Source organism: Hemicordylus capensis, chromosome 4 (assembly GCF_027244095.1).
Source record: "Hemicordylus capensis ecotype Gifberg chromosome 4, rHemCap1.1.pri, whole genome shotgun sequence".
NCBI lineage: Eukaryota > Metazoa > Chordata > Lepidosauria > Squamata > Cordylidae > Hemicordylus > Hemicordylus capensis.
This window is the reverse complement of record NC_069660.1, coordinates 63,784,257-63,801,969: the sequence shown is the minus strand read 5'-3', so window position 1 is coordinate 63,801,969 and position 17,713 is coordinate 63,784,257. Positions and strand designations below refer to the sequence as shown.

General features: G+C 41.4%; 1 protein-coding gene across 8 annotated transcripts in view; it reads right to left on the bottom strand.

Moving 5' to 3' along the window:
- Nucleotides 1–17,713, bottom strand: part of PLXNA2 (plexin A2) — a 615,006-nt gene that overhangs the window by 16,031 nt on the left and 581,262 nt on the right. For 7 of the 8 annotated variants that reach the window (XM_053244546.1, XM_053244548.1, XM_053244550.1 and 4 more), the window contains 5 exons: nt 16,339–16,438; nt 11,937–12,148; nt 10,943–11,112; nt 5,292–5,504; nt 2,464–2,614 (listed from right to left, as the gene is read on the bottom strand). In XM_053244546.1, coding sequence (XP_053100521.1) covers nt 2,464–2,614; nt 5,292–5,504; nt 10,943–11,112; nt 11,937–12,148; nt 16,339–16,438 — 846 coding nt within the window. The remainder of the gene's footprint in view (nt 1–2,463; nt 2,615–5,291; nt 5,505–10,942; nt 11,113–11,936; nt 12,149–16,338; nt 16,439–17,713) is intronic. The other variant, XM_053244547.1, reaches the window with a different exon arrangement.

Below are 17,713 nucleotides of genomic sequence, written 5' to 3'. Positions count from 1 at the left end.
CCCTGCTAACTTGGCAAAGAGGCAACTTTTAATGTGGTCATTATCTTTATTGAGCAGGGGGAGAGTAAGTGGCCCTATTCACCCCCTGCACAGTAGGGGGTGACTGTTGCTGGTGTCCAGTGACTGTTGCTGGTGTCTATCGTATGTTTCTTTTTAGATTGTGAGCCCTGGAAAAGGTGCAGAAGAGGGCAACCAAGATAATCAGGGGCCTAGAGCACCTTTCTTATGAGGCAAGGCTACAACACCTGGGGCTTTTTAGTTTAGAAAAAAGATGACTGCGGGGAGACATGATAGAGGTCTATAAAATCATGCATGATGTGGAGAAAGTGGATAGAGAGAAATTCTTCTCCCTCACACATAACACTAGAACCAGGGGTCATCCCAGGAAATTGATTGCCAGGAAATTTAGGACCAGCAAATGGAGGTATGTTTTCACACAACGCATAATCAACTTGTGGAATTCTCTGCCACAAGATGTGGTGAAAACCAACAACCTGGATGGCTTTAAGAGGGGTTTGGATAACTTCATGGAGGAGAGGTCTATGGAGGAGAAGCCAATGGGCTACTAGTTGGAGGGCTACAGGCCACCTCCAGCCTCCAAGGCAGAATGCCTGTGAGTACCAGTTGCAGGGGAGTAACAGCAGGAGAGAGGGCATACCCTCCACTCCTCCTTGTAGGCTTCCAGCGGCATCTGGCAGGCCACTGTGTGAAACAGGATGCTAGACTAGATGGGCCTTGGACCTGATTGAGCAGGGTTGTTCTTATGTTCTTATGTCTGTTTGAGGGCCAGGGAAGTACTTGTACAGACCCAAAGGGGCTTTGGCAAGCTACTTTTGAAACTTGAGGAGTTTTTGTAGTAGATGGTGCCATGGAACTCCAGATTGTTGGTGGTCTGTTCTTCAGCAATCCCACTACGAAGCTGCAGGCTCCTAGGCTCATCTGAAGTAGCTGTTTCGATTACTACACGTTTTCTCCAAAAAGTGCTTTGTTTCATTTTTTCATTAGTTAATTCTTATGTCTGCCCAGTTATTACTTGGGGCAAAAGGGAGTTTAGGCTATAGACATATATACCAAAACATGAGTTTACTACTCAAGAGTTTCTTGTAGTGGGTATTTTGTTACATTCTATCTTATATGCATTGTTTATGAAACAAAATAATGATTATAATAATAATTTTCATTTTGTGAGAATAACTCATTTTGGTGACCTGGAATGTTTACATAAGAACCTCACAAGGGGTTTTCTTTTAACCCATCATAAGCCATTGGTAGGGAAATACAGAAGACCTCCTGTTTCATGACTAAGCCAGACAATAAAATAAAAGTTAGCTGTTATGGTAAGACTTTTGGAGGATGGCTAATAGCCGGAAACCAGGTGTGGCCTCGCTACAGCAGCCATGGGGGTGTTGCTGGGGAGGAGTTAGCTGGGCCAGCTGCCATAGCAGCTGCGTATTTTCTGAATCAAGGGTCATCTGCAGGTGGGGGAAGAAAAGACCCCTGCTAACTGAGCAAAGAGGTACCTTTTTAAAGTGGTAACTTTAAAGGTCTTATGTCACTCTCTCGTCTTGGTCACTCTCTTCTATTTAGCAGGAGAAAAGTAACTGTCTCTTTCCAAGTCCAGCACAGCCTCTTGCTGCTGGTGTCTACTTCGTGTTTCTTTTCAGATTGTGAGCCCTTTGAGGGCAGGGAACCATCATTTCTTTTTCACGTAAACCACTTTGTGAACTTCTTTGTTGAAGAGCGGTATGTAAATATTCATAGTGATAACAGTAAATGAAGATGTTTTTGTGGCACTCCTGTTGCTGGGCAGTTTTGCAAGAGGCCAAGCCCAGACATGATGAGGGCTTGGCCTACCAAGGGAGCTGTGCTGTTGAAGGGGCCTATTTAAAGAGCAGGCTGGTGATGAGTGGGCAAGGAATTGGAAGGTGTGTGAGCCCACTGAGGCAGAGGTCTCTCTTAACCTGAGTGCCCACGAGAAAAAGGAGGTGACAACCTTAAGCAGAAGATGGGGCAAATGTGCTTGAATCTCCCAACTTCCACATAGCCTACCTGCTTTCCCACTGTATTCTGAGGCCATTGACTGGGAGATTGGCAGCCCCACCAGGAGCAGAACCCTCCAGATGCCCACAACTTTCACAGTGATACAAATTAGCACCCATTCTACAAGCTGCTAATAGTTTAACTTCTTGGAGCACTGGAAACTGACCATAGCTTCAGAGAGGTAACTGGATTAGAACAAACCATGCTTCTCTAAACCAAACTTTCAATTCAACTGTTTGACATGAAATCTACTGGTGCTATCATCATGGAATAGAAATAAATTAACAATATATGGGCACAAAATCCTCCTTGCCCAGATACTTTTTCTCCTCTATCTCATAGATCTTTTAGGGCAACAACAAGGAAATGTGTTATGAGACAAATGGTTTCCCCATCCCCTACAATGAGGGAAAGATCTCTCACCTCTTCACTGTATTTGCTGACATAGGAGTAGATTTCATTGAGCGCACTCAGCATGTTGAAATCAACAGCATGCAGGCGTGACTGTTCTGCGAGGTAGGCATTCATGTCTTGGTCACTGATGGCTGGGAGTTTTGCAATATCTGCATAATACCTATAAAAAGAATAGAAAGGAGTACATGAGGACTGTGCAATTTAAAAAGATGACTGTATGTATGTAGGACTAATGCTTAACAGGAAAAACACCTTAAGCCCCACACTCTCTCTCAAAACCTCTCATGATCCTCAGAAGCATTTCTAGATCAGGCCTACAGAACTTGTGACCCACCAAGCCATGACTCAAGGTGTGATATATCAGTTTGAGGTTCTCCTACATCACTGAACAGCCTGTTTGGGGGCTACAAACAGCACTACACTTTGTGATTTGGAACTGCAAACTTGCAGTCTCCATCTTGGCTATGAGCTCACAGGATTGTGACTTCCACACATGCCCATATTTGGGAAACACTCAAGACAGTTGCAGAGCACAAGCAGCATAGGGCAACTTTACCCCAGGTCAAGTACGACACATGACTGTAATGTATTCCCCATTTCATTCATTCATTCGATTTCTATATTGCCCTTCCCAAAATGGCTCAGTTTACATTAAAATAAAACTAAAACCAATCAACTGTTAAAATAGAAAACTGTAAAAACAACATAAAACCATTATTAAAATATTTATAACAGTTTTTAAAACCCTGGAAAACCAGGCCAAACCTTTACGGTTTAAAAACAGTTTAAAAACCCTGGAAGGCCAGGCCAAACAGATTTTAAGGGTTCTCCTGAAGGCCAATAATGAACTCAGATTATGGACTGCTGCTGGGAGTGCATTCCACAGCCCAGGAGCAGCTACAGAGAAGTCCCGCCTCTGAGTCGCCTCCAGATGTGCTGGTGGTAACTGAAGATGGACCTCCTCAGATGACCTTAACGTGCGGTGGAGATCGTGCAGAAGAAGGCACTCTCTTTGTTTGCGCCTCTTTGTTTACAATACAGAAAAGGAGGCTGGCTGAGCAGACTGGAGTTAAGGAGAAGGACTATTTCTCAAGAGAACAGTAAAACTCCCTCTTTTGGCATGAAGGATTACTAATTATCACTAATTGTCTTCACACTTCACAGGAGATCAGATAAGGCTGAAGCACTCCCACCCCACTATGGCTGGTTAGTTAATGGTTAGTTTCAAAATAATTTTTATCTCCCCACCTGGAAGGTCTTCCTGGTATACCAGATAAGCCTTGAACTTGCCCATTCACTCTAGCCCATACAGGCTGTCCAAACCATTTCACTTTATTGTTAATTGTGATCACACCTACCAGTGATCAAATAAAGCAATAACAATTCTTTTGTTAACCATGGATGTCTGCCCCAACAAAGAAGTGTGACCCGAGGATGGCCCAAAGGCATGATTTTGCCTATTTCTAGCCCAAATGCCAACAAATGTGGTGCAGATATGAGTGCGTGCGAGTGTCTTAGCTATAGCCATACCATCAGATACAGCTTTTGCTTCTGTCTTGATTCCAGCTCTGATCCCAGCCTCCAGTTTAGACCTGCCTCCAGACCCAAACCGTGCACCACACTTGGCTGTCCCAGACAATTGGTCCCTAGAGCTCTGACCACCTCTGGACTAACCTTAAGCTAAAAAACCTCTTTGTGAGATTCTAAATCAGAATTATTAGTTAATATTTTATTGCCTTCTTGCCTGCTTAATCAATTTTTCTATTCCTGTATCCCTAAATAAATCTGATTGTACCATCTCTCTCTCTCTCCTTATTTCCAGACTAAAACTTTGCACACATTGCTATTGTAATGGTCTGTTCACTATAGTCTCACTAATTCCCCACACAAACTCAAAAGTATTCTCAGGGTGTTCCGTCGCCGCTCCAGAGCAGTTCTGTTAACACCACATTATGCTTTTTTTTTTTGAGAGGGGGCGGATATTAATTTTCATTTCTGTTTTAGCACAAAAGATGCTGAGCCAGGATTGGGAGAACCTGCCATGCAGACAAACCTTAATATGTCCGCAGAAGCGAGTGGGTTCTAACTTATCACTTGGTAGTAAACAGCAGGAAGTTCAAGGCAAGAATGTGGATTTTAGTACAGTATAAACATTTGGCAATGCACAAAGGGTAACTCCCTCTCCATCTCCAGCCTTCATATCCTAAACAATGGAGCCCAAGGCTCTAGAACAGAACAAATGGCTCCTTCTCATCCCAAAGAAAGCAGAGGGCAGGCATGACTTGTGTTGGACTCACAAGTAATGTTCAGCAGGCAAGCAGTGCCACAAAAGGAACTGAAACTAATCAGATGAATCTTGGAGGATATGTGGTGAATCTTAAACAGGAGTTCTCTCCCGGATCAAACAGCAGCTGCAAAGACTCCCGATTGCAGTTTTAGTGTGAGAAAAAGAATATGGCTTCCCCCATGCCATTGTCCCAATATGGACTGGGCCCTCACACAGCTGCTATTTAGTAAGGTTAAGTATGCCTTTGTCTTGTTTAATTTAACATGCAGTTTGTTCCCCAAACTGTTCTGGATTTAATTGGAAGTACAAGAAGAGGAAAGTACATTCAGAACTAAAACAGAAATGTGAAATGGGAGAGGACATGAGGGTTAATACAGCTCTTCCAGAATGTGCAAATGGATCCTTGACAAGCAAAGGATACTTCTTTGCCCATCTTAATCCAACTACCCTTTTGTCTTAATTCACAAGCTCACAGTGAAACAACTATTAGGCACAGTAACCAAAAACTGGAGAAGGCTTTGTGAGAGGCAATCTTAATCTTCACACTGACCTCTCTACCCAGCTCTTATAGCTGGGTATGTCCTTGGCATAGAGCAGTTTGTTGGAGGGGGAGTCCTTGCCCAGGCGGTGCTCTGAGGTGGAACACGAATCCATAAATGTCTGAGCCACGACTGAGAGACAGGCATCCGTGATACTTCCCTTATGAATGTCGAAGACAAACTGTGGGTTTTTAATTACATTCACCCAGAAACGGAGAGGAAGGCTGTGGAAAAAAGGGGCATAAGCACACATTACATCATGAAAAAGAAATAAGGTAGCACATTTCCTCCCTTTCAGCTTTTTGGTGCTTTTTTTTTTTTTTTTTTTGCAAAAGTGGCATTTGATGATCTGTGCCAAAAAATCAGTGCCCGGCAATAATGACTGATATCCTAACTAATACTGTGTGCATGCAGGCAAAGAATACATGCCCCAATGGCTCTGTTCCCACTTCAGGAGTGTTGGTAGTTGGTGGGTTGGGGGATTTTAGCTGATTTTCCCATCCCCAGAAGGTGCTCTGCGCAAACCACAAATATGCCCCTGAGGGTTACACACCCCTCAGAGTCCATTTGGGGCTGTTTTCTGATCCATAGTCCATGGGTGTTTTTGATTGGATGCCCACTTGAATAAAAATGCTTTATGAAGTGGATGCTCTCTTGAGTGAAAAGGCTTCATAGCATGGTTTAAAGGACACTTTTTCCCCTGTGAAGCTTCTATTCTGTACAGTAGCTGCAATTGCCAAAAAAGGAGAACTTGCTCACTTTTGCCCCTTGAAAATGCTCCCTCGGGCCAAGCCTTCTTTGCAATTTGGCAGGCTACACATTTAAATCAACCAATACATAAATATAAATATTTCACTTTCCTTTTGTGGACAAGGCTACCTCTGGCAGGATCTGGGGCTTCTAATCAATGTTTGAAGAGTAGTAATAGCTCAATGGCAAACACATGCTCTACTTGTAGAAGATTGTAGATTCTACCCTTGGCCTCTCCAGTTAAAGGATCTTGGGTAGGAAGATGGGGAAAGACCTTTATCTGAGACACAACTGGGCTAGATGGTTGTGATTTGACTTAGTATATGATTTGACTTAGTAAAAGGAGGCTTTGCATGTTTATATGCTCACAGCTGAAAGGAAAAGCTATACCAAAGTTCTAAACACTGGTCTGCATTTGGAGACAGAAGCGTTTGTCTCCCCTTTCAGGATTCTTTCTTAGCTGCTGCATGTAGATATCACTAACACTTGAGAGCTCTCCATGCTGAAGGCCCATGAGGTCTGGCAGCCATGAGAAAAAAAGAAATCTCTGCTCATCAGCACCACTTGGTAGCTTTAAGAAGTGTCATTTTATTCTTGATTCCAACCTTTTATCCTAATAACTCATTCCTCTAAAGCTTCTGCTAAATTGTTTTTAGCTCCCTACAGCCTTAGCAGGGAATCTGGCTTTGGCAGACACAATGATTAGAGGCTTTTCAAACCACAAGGGATTGAAGGAGAAAAAAATGACATTGTCTGGGGGTTGGCATTTGGTGTATGTATGAGCTTTTATTCTCCTTTCAGTGATAAATTTCTAACCCAGGGAACTTTTAATCCTAAAATAACAGCAGAGAGAAAAAGGAAACAGCAACAATTGTTTTGAAAATATGGGACAGAAAGTGCAGCCTGTGTCAGTTGTACTTGGTTTGTGCACGGGCTCCTCTCAGCCACTCCATCTGCGACAGAAGAGATTGGCTAGAAGTGCTCAAAAACACATGGGGAGTGGCTGAGCAATCACCTCCCCGTAGGTGCTCTAGCTAAGTAGTCGTTAACTATGGCTGAGCCCCAGCTCTCAATTCCATTTGTTTTTGTTGCCCAAAAATGCTTCTGTTTTTCATTGGGTTTTTTTGGGGGGGGGGCAGCCCCTTTGAATGTTTTGCTCTATTTTGTCCAGGTGGGGGATGGGGGACAAAGCACTGATCAAGGAGAGCTGTAAGGGAAGCCCCAAAGGTTGTGATTTTTTAAATAAAAGGCTGTAGGGAGTCAGCACTCCAGGTCCAAGATTGAGGGAGCTCCCTAGGCCAACTGAGCAAACACTCCTGCAACCTTCTTTTCTACACTTCGTGAAAGCAGCTTTCCTCCAGAATCTGTGACTGGTAGAGGCCTGCCCAGCTCTGGCTCCCACCCATAGTTACATTCTGAGAGATGGCTTATACATGGTATATAAAATAAGTCACATCTGGCTTAGTCCTAGTTACAACCCCATTTGTATGTTGCAGTCCAGCCTTTTCCAAAGCCTGTCATCTCTTCGCAGTGATCAAGTAGAAGGTTGTTCTTGCCCTTACTGTACTTCTCTGCATTCCAAGAAACATGGATTGCATTTCTGACTCTACTGACTGAAGATGCATCACTAAATCAGCTCTACATGATAGATGTAATAACACTATCAAGTGATGGAATAATTAAGAAGATTAGAATAATTAATGATGGGTATAAATCAATCCCAGACTTCAAATAAATAGTTATATACGGATGGACTTTGAGGTCAAATTGTTCCGTGCCTAACTAATGCAAATCTTGTACTTTTTTTGAAGCATTAGATTTTATCATTGTCAATAACAAAACACTGGTGAAAGCCATCCTGGCAAAGCAGGGCCCTCTGTTGGATGGATTCACTGGAATGTCCTATAATTGCAAAGAAAACCTAAGGTTTGGGGTTGTAAGACTCTGTCCATGACTTCAGATATTGATGCCGATTCCTTATTCAGTTGCTGTCCAACATTTCCATGCTGGTTGTTGAGTAGATGGTCCCTATTGCTGTAGATGAACTCAGCCTCTATCAGCTTATACCCCTGCCAGTCTGATCTTCTACCAGAATATGTTGTTAAGACTGTTGTAGCCATATGACTATTGATGTGCCAACAGGTCAACAAAAGAAATTGTACCTTACTGTCCCCAAATAAGGTACTGGTGATATGACAGACTGAGCTGGTAGATGTTTGCGGGACAGTTCATGAAAAAGATCTGCTCATTCTTGCATTCCATGTTAAAGGAATGGCACTAAACATGCTTCACTGAAGTTCTGCACAATGCTGGAACAGACATAATTTGTACTAGCATTTGGGAGAAGTAGATGGTGCTAAACTGTAAAACTGACTATCTAGAAAATATCAAAGAAAAAGTTAAGCAAACACTTGTAACTCTGCTCAAACATTACTACTAAGACAGAACTGCCTGGGTAGAAAGAGAGCTGCACACAATAAAATCCACCTTCTTTTTCAGAAGTGGTAATAATAAGCATTTGTACAGCACTTTTGCATGTTCAAAGCTCTTCAATTGTATTATTCAGCTCTAATCCAGTCAACTCTTTAAGATAAGGAAGTATTATTATCCCCATGCTGAGGTGTGTGTGCGTGCGTGTGTGTGTGTGTGCGTACACACACACACACTCTCACACACAAACACAAGGTTCAGAGCAGATAGTCTTAAGACCACCTAGTGAATTAATGGCAGAGGTGAGATTCAAGTTGGGGATTTTCTGATTTGTAGCTCTGTCTCTTAGCCACTATGTTACACTGGCTACTGAAATAAACTTTAGGAGAGCTATTTCTTCTGTTTGTTTTAGTAACAAAATTTGATTAATGGTTGAAAGACACTTGGAAATGTCTGCTCTTGAAGGACATACTACCATCTAAGTCTGACTTCACTTTCCCTTAGCTGAAAACTGTTCCAGTGCCCTGTGAATCTGCATGATCCATTTCAATGCAGTTCAGGTTTATTAAGAACGGCCCAGTAGATCGTATTCTGCCTTGGTTTATCTTATTCTATCTGACAAACACCAGAGGCATTTTGCAGCTTCCCGTGTGTTTCACACTTAGAAATATAACCAGATGTTGATATTATGGTTTTACATAAGAAGGAGGGGGATACTTTGTGGAAGAATCTGTTACTTGGAAGTCCATTGTGGCATTATGTAAGCTTCTGTGCTGGCATAGCTGTCACTGTGTTGGAAATGAAGCAGCAATCCTAGAGCACAGGTGACTGTACACCAGGACTGAGATGACATGTGTGTGCTAGATTCTAGAATTAAAGGTGCAGTGAAGCAGCATAAAATGGCCTGGTCAGTGCTACCTTGCCAATGCTATGTGAGAGTTTCAAGAGCCTAGAACAATGAGTGTGAGGTTCTTGGAGATGAAACCGGCTCAGTTTGAATCTGGACCACATACGAACCTAACCGGTCAGGTCTGCTATCGAGCTGGTTCACAGGCTTGCTTGGGGGGCGGTATACTTGTAAAGGGGAATCTTTTACTGGGAATGCCCTTTATAAGTATAGCCCTTGAGACAGTCCGCGAGCCTGTTCTTCTAACTGGGGGGGGGGGGGCGGTCCGGATAGAACTTGGACCGCCCAAACCGGGTTGGCTTGATGTCGAGCCTGGCTCAAAGCAAGCCAGCTCGCACATTGCTAAGATACATGGAGGTAAATTTATACAATGGGGAATAGCATATGCCAAAGGCACACTAAATACAAAATATGCTACTTTTCTTAATTTTGTTTTAAAAGACTGATTGAGACTTCTAGACTGTGATAGAGCAGTGACTTTCAAATCTTTTTTTCTTGTGACTCAGCTGAAGACTAGCTTATTCCCATGACCCGAAAAAATAAGAGTTTTCATAAAATCACAACAGGACAGTACATTAGGGCTTATTGATTATGTTTTGCAGTTCATGCTTCCACATCAGGGAAAGGCAAAATGCTCTCGTGAGTGGATTGGGTATATTCAAAACTGCAATGCTGTGCGTATAGTGTGTAACCTTAAATTTAGCAATCTTACGCGAAATAAACTATTATTCCTATATCTAAATAACTGTATTACATTACTTTAAACATGTCGTGGACAACAATTTAAGAGGGAAACCAAGATGATCAGGGTCTGGAGTACTTTCTTTATGAGGCAAGGCTACAGCATCTGGGGCTTTTTAGTTCGGAAAAGAGGCAACTATGGGGAGACATGATAGAGGTATATAAAATTATGCATGGAGTGGACAGAGATAATTTTTTCTCCCACTCTCACAACAGCAGTACCAGGGGTCATCCAATGAAGCCATGAAGTACTTTTTCACACAGCACATAATTAATCTATGGAATTCTCTGCCACAGGATGTGGAGATGGCCACTAGCTTAGACGGCTTTAAAAGGGACAAATTCATGGAGGACAGGTCTATCAATGGCTACTAGTATGGTGACTATAGGCCACCTCCAACCTCAGAGACAAGATGCCTCTAAATACCAATTTCAGGGGAGCAACAGCAGGAAAGAGGGCATGCCCTCACCTTTTGCCTGTGAGCTTTTCAGAAGCATCTGGTAGGCCACTGGGTGAAACAGGATGCTGGACTGGGTCGGCCTTGGGCCTGATCCAACAGGTTTGTTCTTATGTTCTTATAAAAATCTTAATTAGCAATGTTCTCAGTGCCTAATATCCCCAATCTAGCACTGGGTCATGACCCATACTTTGAAAGCCACAGATTTAGAGCAACTGCATAAAAGATGTTTAACTTCAGACAACAAGCTGCACACAACCTAGACAGGCTAGCGGCACCTGAACCACACAAAGTCCATTTTAAGCACAATCCCTGTGGTATAGATCCCTGTAATTTCACTTCTCTCTCCATACCCATAATTCTTGACCGTTCTCACCAGTTGCTCTTCCAGGTGTGCCTCACATCTGTGTCATGGATGCCATGCTTATCTGCTTGCTCATCCAGGAAATCAAACATGTATTTGATGGCCAGTGGGAGAGCGCTGCCTCGGTGCACAGTGCTGAACAAGGTCTCAAACAAATCATCCACAAATTTTTGCAGCGTACCCTGATTGAAGCAGAAGCCAAAGTGTGAGGGCAAAGAACAGTATTGCTATGTCATGCTTAAATCAAGACTATCCATCTCCTAGTTTTTCCATGAACAGCCCCCCCCCACCATATTTTCAATTTCCAACATGGGACAATTTCCAACATGGGACAATCATTCTCCCTGTCCTGATATTGGTTTGCAATAATAATAAAAAACCAACAAACCTAAAGGTAAAATTGACTGGAGGACAAGTAAGTTTACTCTTTCAGCCAACTCTGGTTTCTTTGCTTTCTGGAATGTCACTACAAAGAATTGCAAAAAGATGCACAGGTCTGGTTGGGTCAAAGAAATAAGTACAATGTGTTGTGTACTCCTCTTTAAATTTTAAGTAGGTTTGTTTAGTGGTTGGGAATTGGTAGCTTGTATCTGATCCTGTGAGTTAACTTGGGAGATGAACATACCATTGTTTCATTGCTAATTTAATTATTGTTTTTGTTGTGTGCAAAAAGGCGGATAGTTGAACAGTAAGAAATTTCACTGTAACCCTTGTTGTTGATGTTTGCCTTTTGTCAACTGACAAAAAGAGGATGTAGAGGCCAAAGCACTGGTCCTGAACCAGCCAGCCTGGAACTAATAAAATATAGAAATGGGACACTGCAGGATACAAGACAGTTGCACATTCTCCTGTACATCAGCAATCCAAAGGCAGAATTAATGTAACAGACCCATTTTCACAGAAGGACAGAAAGACTTAATTTGCAAAAGGGATGGAGTTGCTTGGCCACAGGCTGCCACTGTGTGACCAGTTCATCTACTATTCCCCAAGTAGATTATGATATTACCTTTGTAGCTAGCAGTCTGGTCAGGTAGATTTCTGACACCATCTTACTGCCCCGATCACCCTCCTTCTGGTCACCATGATCATGGTTCTTGACTAAGTGCCAGACTTTCACTCCGCTCTCTAGGTCTGGGGTAATCATGGGTGCCCTGGAGCGAAGGCTGTCTGGGCTGCCTGTGTACCGAAATGTGGAATCTGGGCAAGAGGAAAAAGAAGCTGGTAATGCACAAAAGGGAAACAGCCTTGGTTACATCTCTGTCTCACTTTATGCCCACAGTTTTCTAACAGTGAAAGTATCTTCACTGGCTTATTTGAACAGCAATGGGAATGTAACACACTACCAAGTAATACTGTCTCCCAAACGGTTTCTAGTTCACTGAGCTAGTCCATCTAATATTTGGGGTTGTGCAAATTGGTCCAATCATTTCCTATAAGGGCAGGATAAGGGCAGCATTGTGCAACTACTCGACTTCTATGGCACAGTAGATCTTGGATCTTATAAACCTGGTCTGGTAGAATAGAGGTGGCTAATGTTACTGAAAGAATATGGAAAACAAGAACTGAAATGAAGTCAATTTGCCACATCTATATGCAGTAGAAGCTTAGGATCGAATAACATGTTTCCAGTATCTACCCATAATGTACAATACGTCTGCCCATGATGTATTATTCACCAGAGCACTGGAGCATTATTTTGGAATAAAGTCAGTCTCTGTACTGTCCATGTTTTCGCTCTCTCCTTCTTCTCAAGTAAATGCTTGTTTTGCTGTGACCAGCTCAGACTGGTTTCTTAATTTGCAACTCTTCCCTTCTGGGTGACAGTAGGATTAAGGGGATCCCCATAAATTAGCAGGAGAATGAGTGAATCATTACAAAATTTGCCAAGGCTTCACTCTTGATTAATGCTCAGATAAATATGAATATTCCTGTGGATGTAATTAAGGGGTGAGAGCACTGAATCATTCTATTTTTAAACCCAGCTCTGAACCAATACATAATGCAAATTTAGAAAGTAAATATGCAGCCTCATTTGCATGCCATCTGAGCAATCAGAGATATCAATATCAATGTTAACGATAACTATGGAGACTCATTGATTGCAAACGCTCTTATGTCAACTTCTGACTCTGAGCAATTCAGCACTGATGTTGCTTAACTTAATACAACTAAGGTCTTTCTTGAAAACAAGGATCCTTGTGAGGAAGAGATTTCAAAGGGGAAGACTCCTAGTTTGATGCAAGCAATGATATGTTTCAGAGAGCTGTAATGGTGGTCTTAGGAAAGTTTCCTTTTAGGTTTGGCTTTGGATGTTATATTTTGAAAATTTTGGAACAACATTGAATAGGATCTTAGATCTCTTTCTTACTAGCTTGAAAAATGAAAGAAATCTGTTTTGCTTGCCAGTTCATTAAAAAAAAAGCAATCACGTTGTTTTATTACTGGTGCACAATTCTTAGGGCTGAAACAAAATGACTAATGCAGCGTGCATGCAGCAAAGGAAGCATATGTGCAGCTTATGTGTTCCAGAGTAAAGTAGAGTGGGAAGGGGAGGGGAAGTTTCACTTATCTCCCCTCTGAAGAGCTGTGAGCCACCCAAAGTGCTATGTTGTACAGCCCTTGGGAACATATTTTTCAGGTAGCACAGAATGCTTCAGAAGAAAGGGAAGAATAGTGAAAATCACCCCATGAGCAACCACAGTGCTTTACTCTGGAATGCAGCAGCTGTACACATGCATCCTTTGTTGCATGCACACTGCATTAGTCAGGATGTTGGCCAGAATACATACGCTCAAATTGTTAACTCTGATATTTTACTTTAATCTCATTTGTTTTTGTGACAAATCAAATAATTGTACTCCACAATCAGTATTTTATTTTATTTATTTTTATTTTTATTTATTTAACATATTTGTATGCTGCCCAAAATGCAAGCATTTGAATTTTTCTTAAAATTATCATTTTTATTTAATATTAAAACATATTAATAGGAAAATACATGCTAGCAAATAATCAAATGATATGCATCAAAAAGCTAAATTCCCAAGAAATAAACTTTCATGGAGAGGGGGGGGAAACCTAACAATGATCATTTGTTAAAATTCAAAAAATGGAAGTACAGTTGGGCCTTGATAAGGCAGGTTCAGATGACCCATTGCAAGTACTGTTGGCACATACCACAGGTTCTGGTAAGCCCGCACTATCGACACAAGCCACAATTTCAACTCATTTTGCAATGCAGGAACCCAGAGAGCTCAGGCTCCTGAGCAGCACTTCCCTCCCAGCACCTGGCATTTGAAACCAAGATTTGAAGTTGGGTGGCAGAAGAGGGAAGTGCAGCTCAGAAACCTCACTTTTCCAGGTTCACATGTTACAAAATGAGCCGAATTTGCAGGAAAAATGCGCTCACCATAAGTGGCAAGTTTGCATCAGCAGTGCTTGCAGTAGGTTATCTGAACCAACCCATAGTATTCCTGACAGGCAGCTGCAGCCAACATGGTTTTATGATGGGTAAGGTAAAGGTAAAGTGTGCTGTCGAGTTGGTGTTGATTCCTGGTGCCCACAGAGCCCTGTGGTTTTCCTTGGTAGTATACAGGACGGGTTTACCATTGCCATCTCCCACGCAGTATGAGATGAAGCCTTTCAGCATCTTCCTATCTCGCTGCTGCCCGACATAAGCATTTCCCATAGTCTAAGAAACATACCAGTGGGGATTTGAATCGGCAACCTCTGGCTTGCTAGTTAAGTCATTTCCCTGCTGCGCCATTAGGTGGCTTTCTGATGGGTACACCTGTATAATATATAGGTTTCCAAATTCGGGCTAAACCAAAAGTATCCATTCTTTTTCATGAACACTATTTTTAAAAAATTACAATTATTTTTAAAAAATTGCTTTGATAGAGTTCATTTCTCATGGAAGCATTATCTCATTCCTGCAGAGAAACAACATCTGCATTTGGAAGTGGTCGATTGGTCTCCAAATGTACATCTGGATATGGATGTTGTTCCTTTGCATTGCATTAATATTTCAATGAGATGTGCATATGGATGTACATCTTAATGTGTGTGAACAATTCCTTTAATAATGGAGAAATGTTTGGCCTCCCCACAATACTTATGAAAAGGGGTTCTAAAAACTGACAAAAAGGGTGGGAGTTTATTTGATGGGAGGCATAAATGTTCATGAAATACTCCTGTTATGGCTTAGCACTACTTTGAAATGATTTTATTTGCCTTAGTGATGTCAATATATAGCTAAAACTATATAGTATTGTGATGTCATAATATTCATGTTGTGATGCCTTATTGGCTGGGATCACCGAAGTACTAGAAAGAGAACAATGCTCTAACAGATGGTGGATTGAAAAAAGATGAATATTCCTACATTTTAGAGCATTGTTTAGGAACAATTTGTATTCCACAGAACCAAAATACATAATTTCTTCCCCAAAATCAACATGGGAGAATATCACTATCGCCTTTTCCCAAATACATATTTGTCTTATGCACATATTTCATTTAGATTGATCAGTGAAAAAATCTTTAGTGCACACATAAAAAATAATAATATCATTGAACTGGTCCTTTTCTCGGCCTACCAAAATTAAGATTAGTATCTGGATATTAATCTGAATGTTTGAATTCTGTATCCAATGTAACAGCTTTTAAATATAAAGTTCATTTAATAATGCAGACTTGTGACTCTTTAGGAGCAACTGTCTGAATCCAATTATTCTGGGGCACTCAAAGTTGCTCTCAATGAGTCCCCAAAGAATATACCGTATTTTACGGACTATAAGACGCTACGGACTATAAGACGCACCTTAATTTTAATCCAGTTTTTCAGAGTTTTAACATAGTAAACTGTTAAAACATATAAGACGCTCCTGAATTTTGGCGGATATTTTTCGAGGAAAAAAGTGAGTCTTATAGTCCATAAAATACGGTATTTCTCAATACTTAGAACTCCAATAAACTTGCTAATCCCTTGGAAATGGGCACAAATATAAAATTAAACCACTGCTTCCTATGTATTCCTTTATAAGGAAGAGAGCTGGTCTTGTGGTAGCAAGCATGACTTGTCCCCTTAGCTAAGCAGGGTTCACCCTGGCTGCATATGAAAGGGAAACTATATGTGTGAGCGCTGTAAGATATTCTCCTCAGGAGATGGAGCTGCTCTGGGAAGAGGATCCAGGTTCCAAGTTCCTTCCCTGGCATCTCCAAGACAGGGCTGAGAGAGATTTCTGCCTGCAACCTTAGAGAAGCCACTGCCAGTCTGTGTCGACAATACTGAGCGAGATGGACCTATGGTCTGACTCAGTATATGGCAGCTTCCTATGTTCCACTGATCTAGAGAGTCTAGAAATCACAGAATCTTTACGATTGTATCATGTGGCTTTCTTTCTTACCATATCTGCTAATTGAGGTCCGTGATATGCTGGCAGAGGTGGGAATGTTGTAGGAAGAGGTCTGCTTGGGAACGAGGGCAACCACAGAGCGATCAGACACCTAGTGGAAGAATAGAGAAAAGAGGATAAGTAAGCAAACGGAACATTGCAAGTAAGATCTGTACTAAAAGGTATTCATGGAGCCTAGCTGTCTGAAAGCATTGGAAGTTATAAATCTTACAATTCAGACTTGGCAGAAACATATGGAATGACATGCCATGCCAGAAGACCAAGGAAAATAAAGGGTATATTTCCCTGTTGACCTATTCTGTCCCTGAAGAAAAAGGCTGAGAAATGAAAAGACATATTGAAGGCATTCTTGGTCATTTTGATTTAGGATTACATTTGATCCAATAAAAATGGAGATTCCCAAGAATTGTAGCAACCCAATTAAAGCAATAACGCACTGGGAATAAAACAGCTATAATAATGTTATGGACCATAAAACATTCCTATTAAACCATTTTTTATTTTAACCATTTTTATGAACTTTAAAAGTTTGATTTATGGTCGAACAAGTCATAAAATTATCTTTCGGGATCTTAAATTGCCAGTCCCGCAACTGCACCAAAAAGGGGGGGGGATTAAATCTGGGGAAGTCAAACTATAAATGAACATTAGCACTAACGAGATTTTGTTATAGCAGGTTTTAGTGGTGGCGTTTAATTTTACCCTCCCTATAAATCTGCGTCACGAAGTTTTTAACTTATCTTCATTAACAGACTTTTACATCTCTGAGATTTGTACTAACAGCCTCCTAGTATAGAACGGTTGTGGGAACTGAAATGGCACACTCTTTGGGCTAAAATGCTCTCTGACTTGTGGCTGACTTAATACAGGATCTTACCCCTTCAATCGTCTCACTGCCAGTGTTAAATCATTAACAAGCTGTCAATTTGGAAGTTGTTTAACACTGATTAGTTGTTAAAGTGCTCAAGCACACACTTTTTTAGTGTTATTCATAAAAATTAACAGAAAAACATATTGATCTAGTCATACACTTCCATACTGTAAATTCCAATAACTGTAGTTGTCATTTCTTCAAGAAGGAAGCATGTTCAGTTTGTCCATCTGTGTCAGTAAATCTGTCCATATGAGCCACCTGAAAGGCTCTCAACAACCATTTCCTTTTTGTTGGAGATGACCTTGATTTCCTAAATGCAACTTCAATGCACAAAACAACCATTCCTTTTCTAGATGACCTCCATTTCCCAAATGCGACTACAAAGTACATGTTAAGGATGTGAGCACCTTCACCAAAATTAGTAATACTAGTCCAGAAGGTCATACTCTTAAATGCTGCATGGTTCTCTTGGAAATTACATGCATGCCAGTT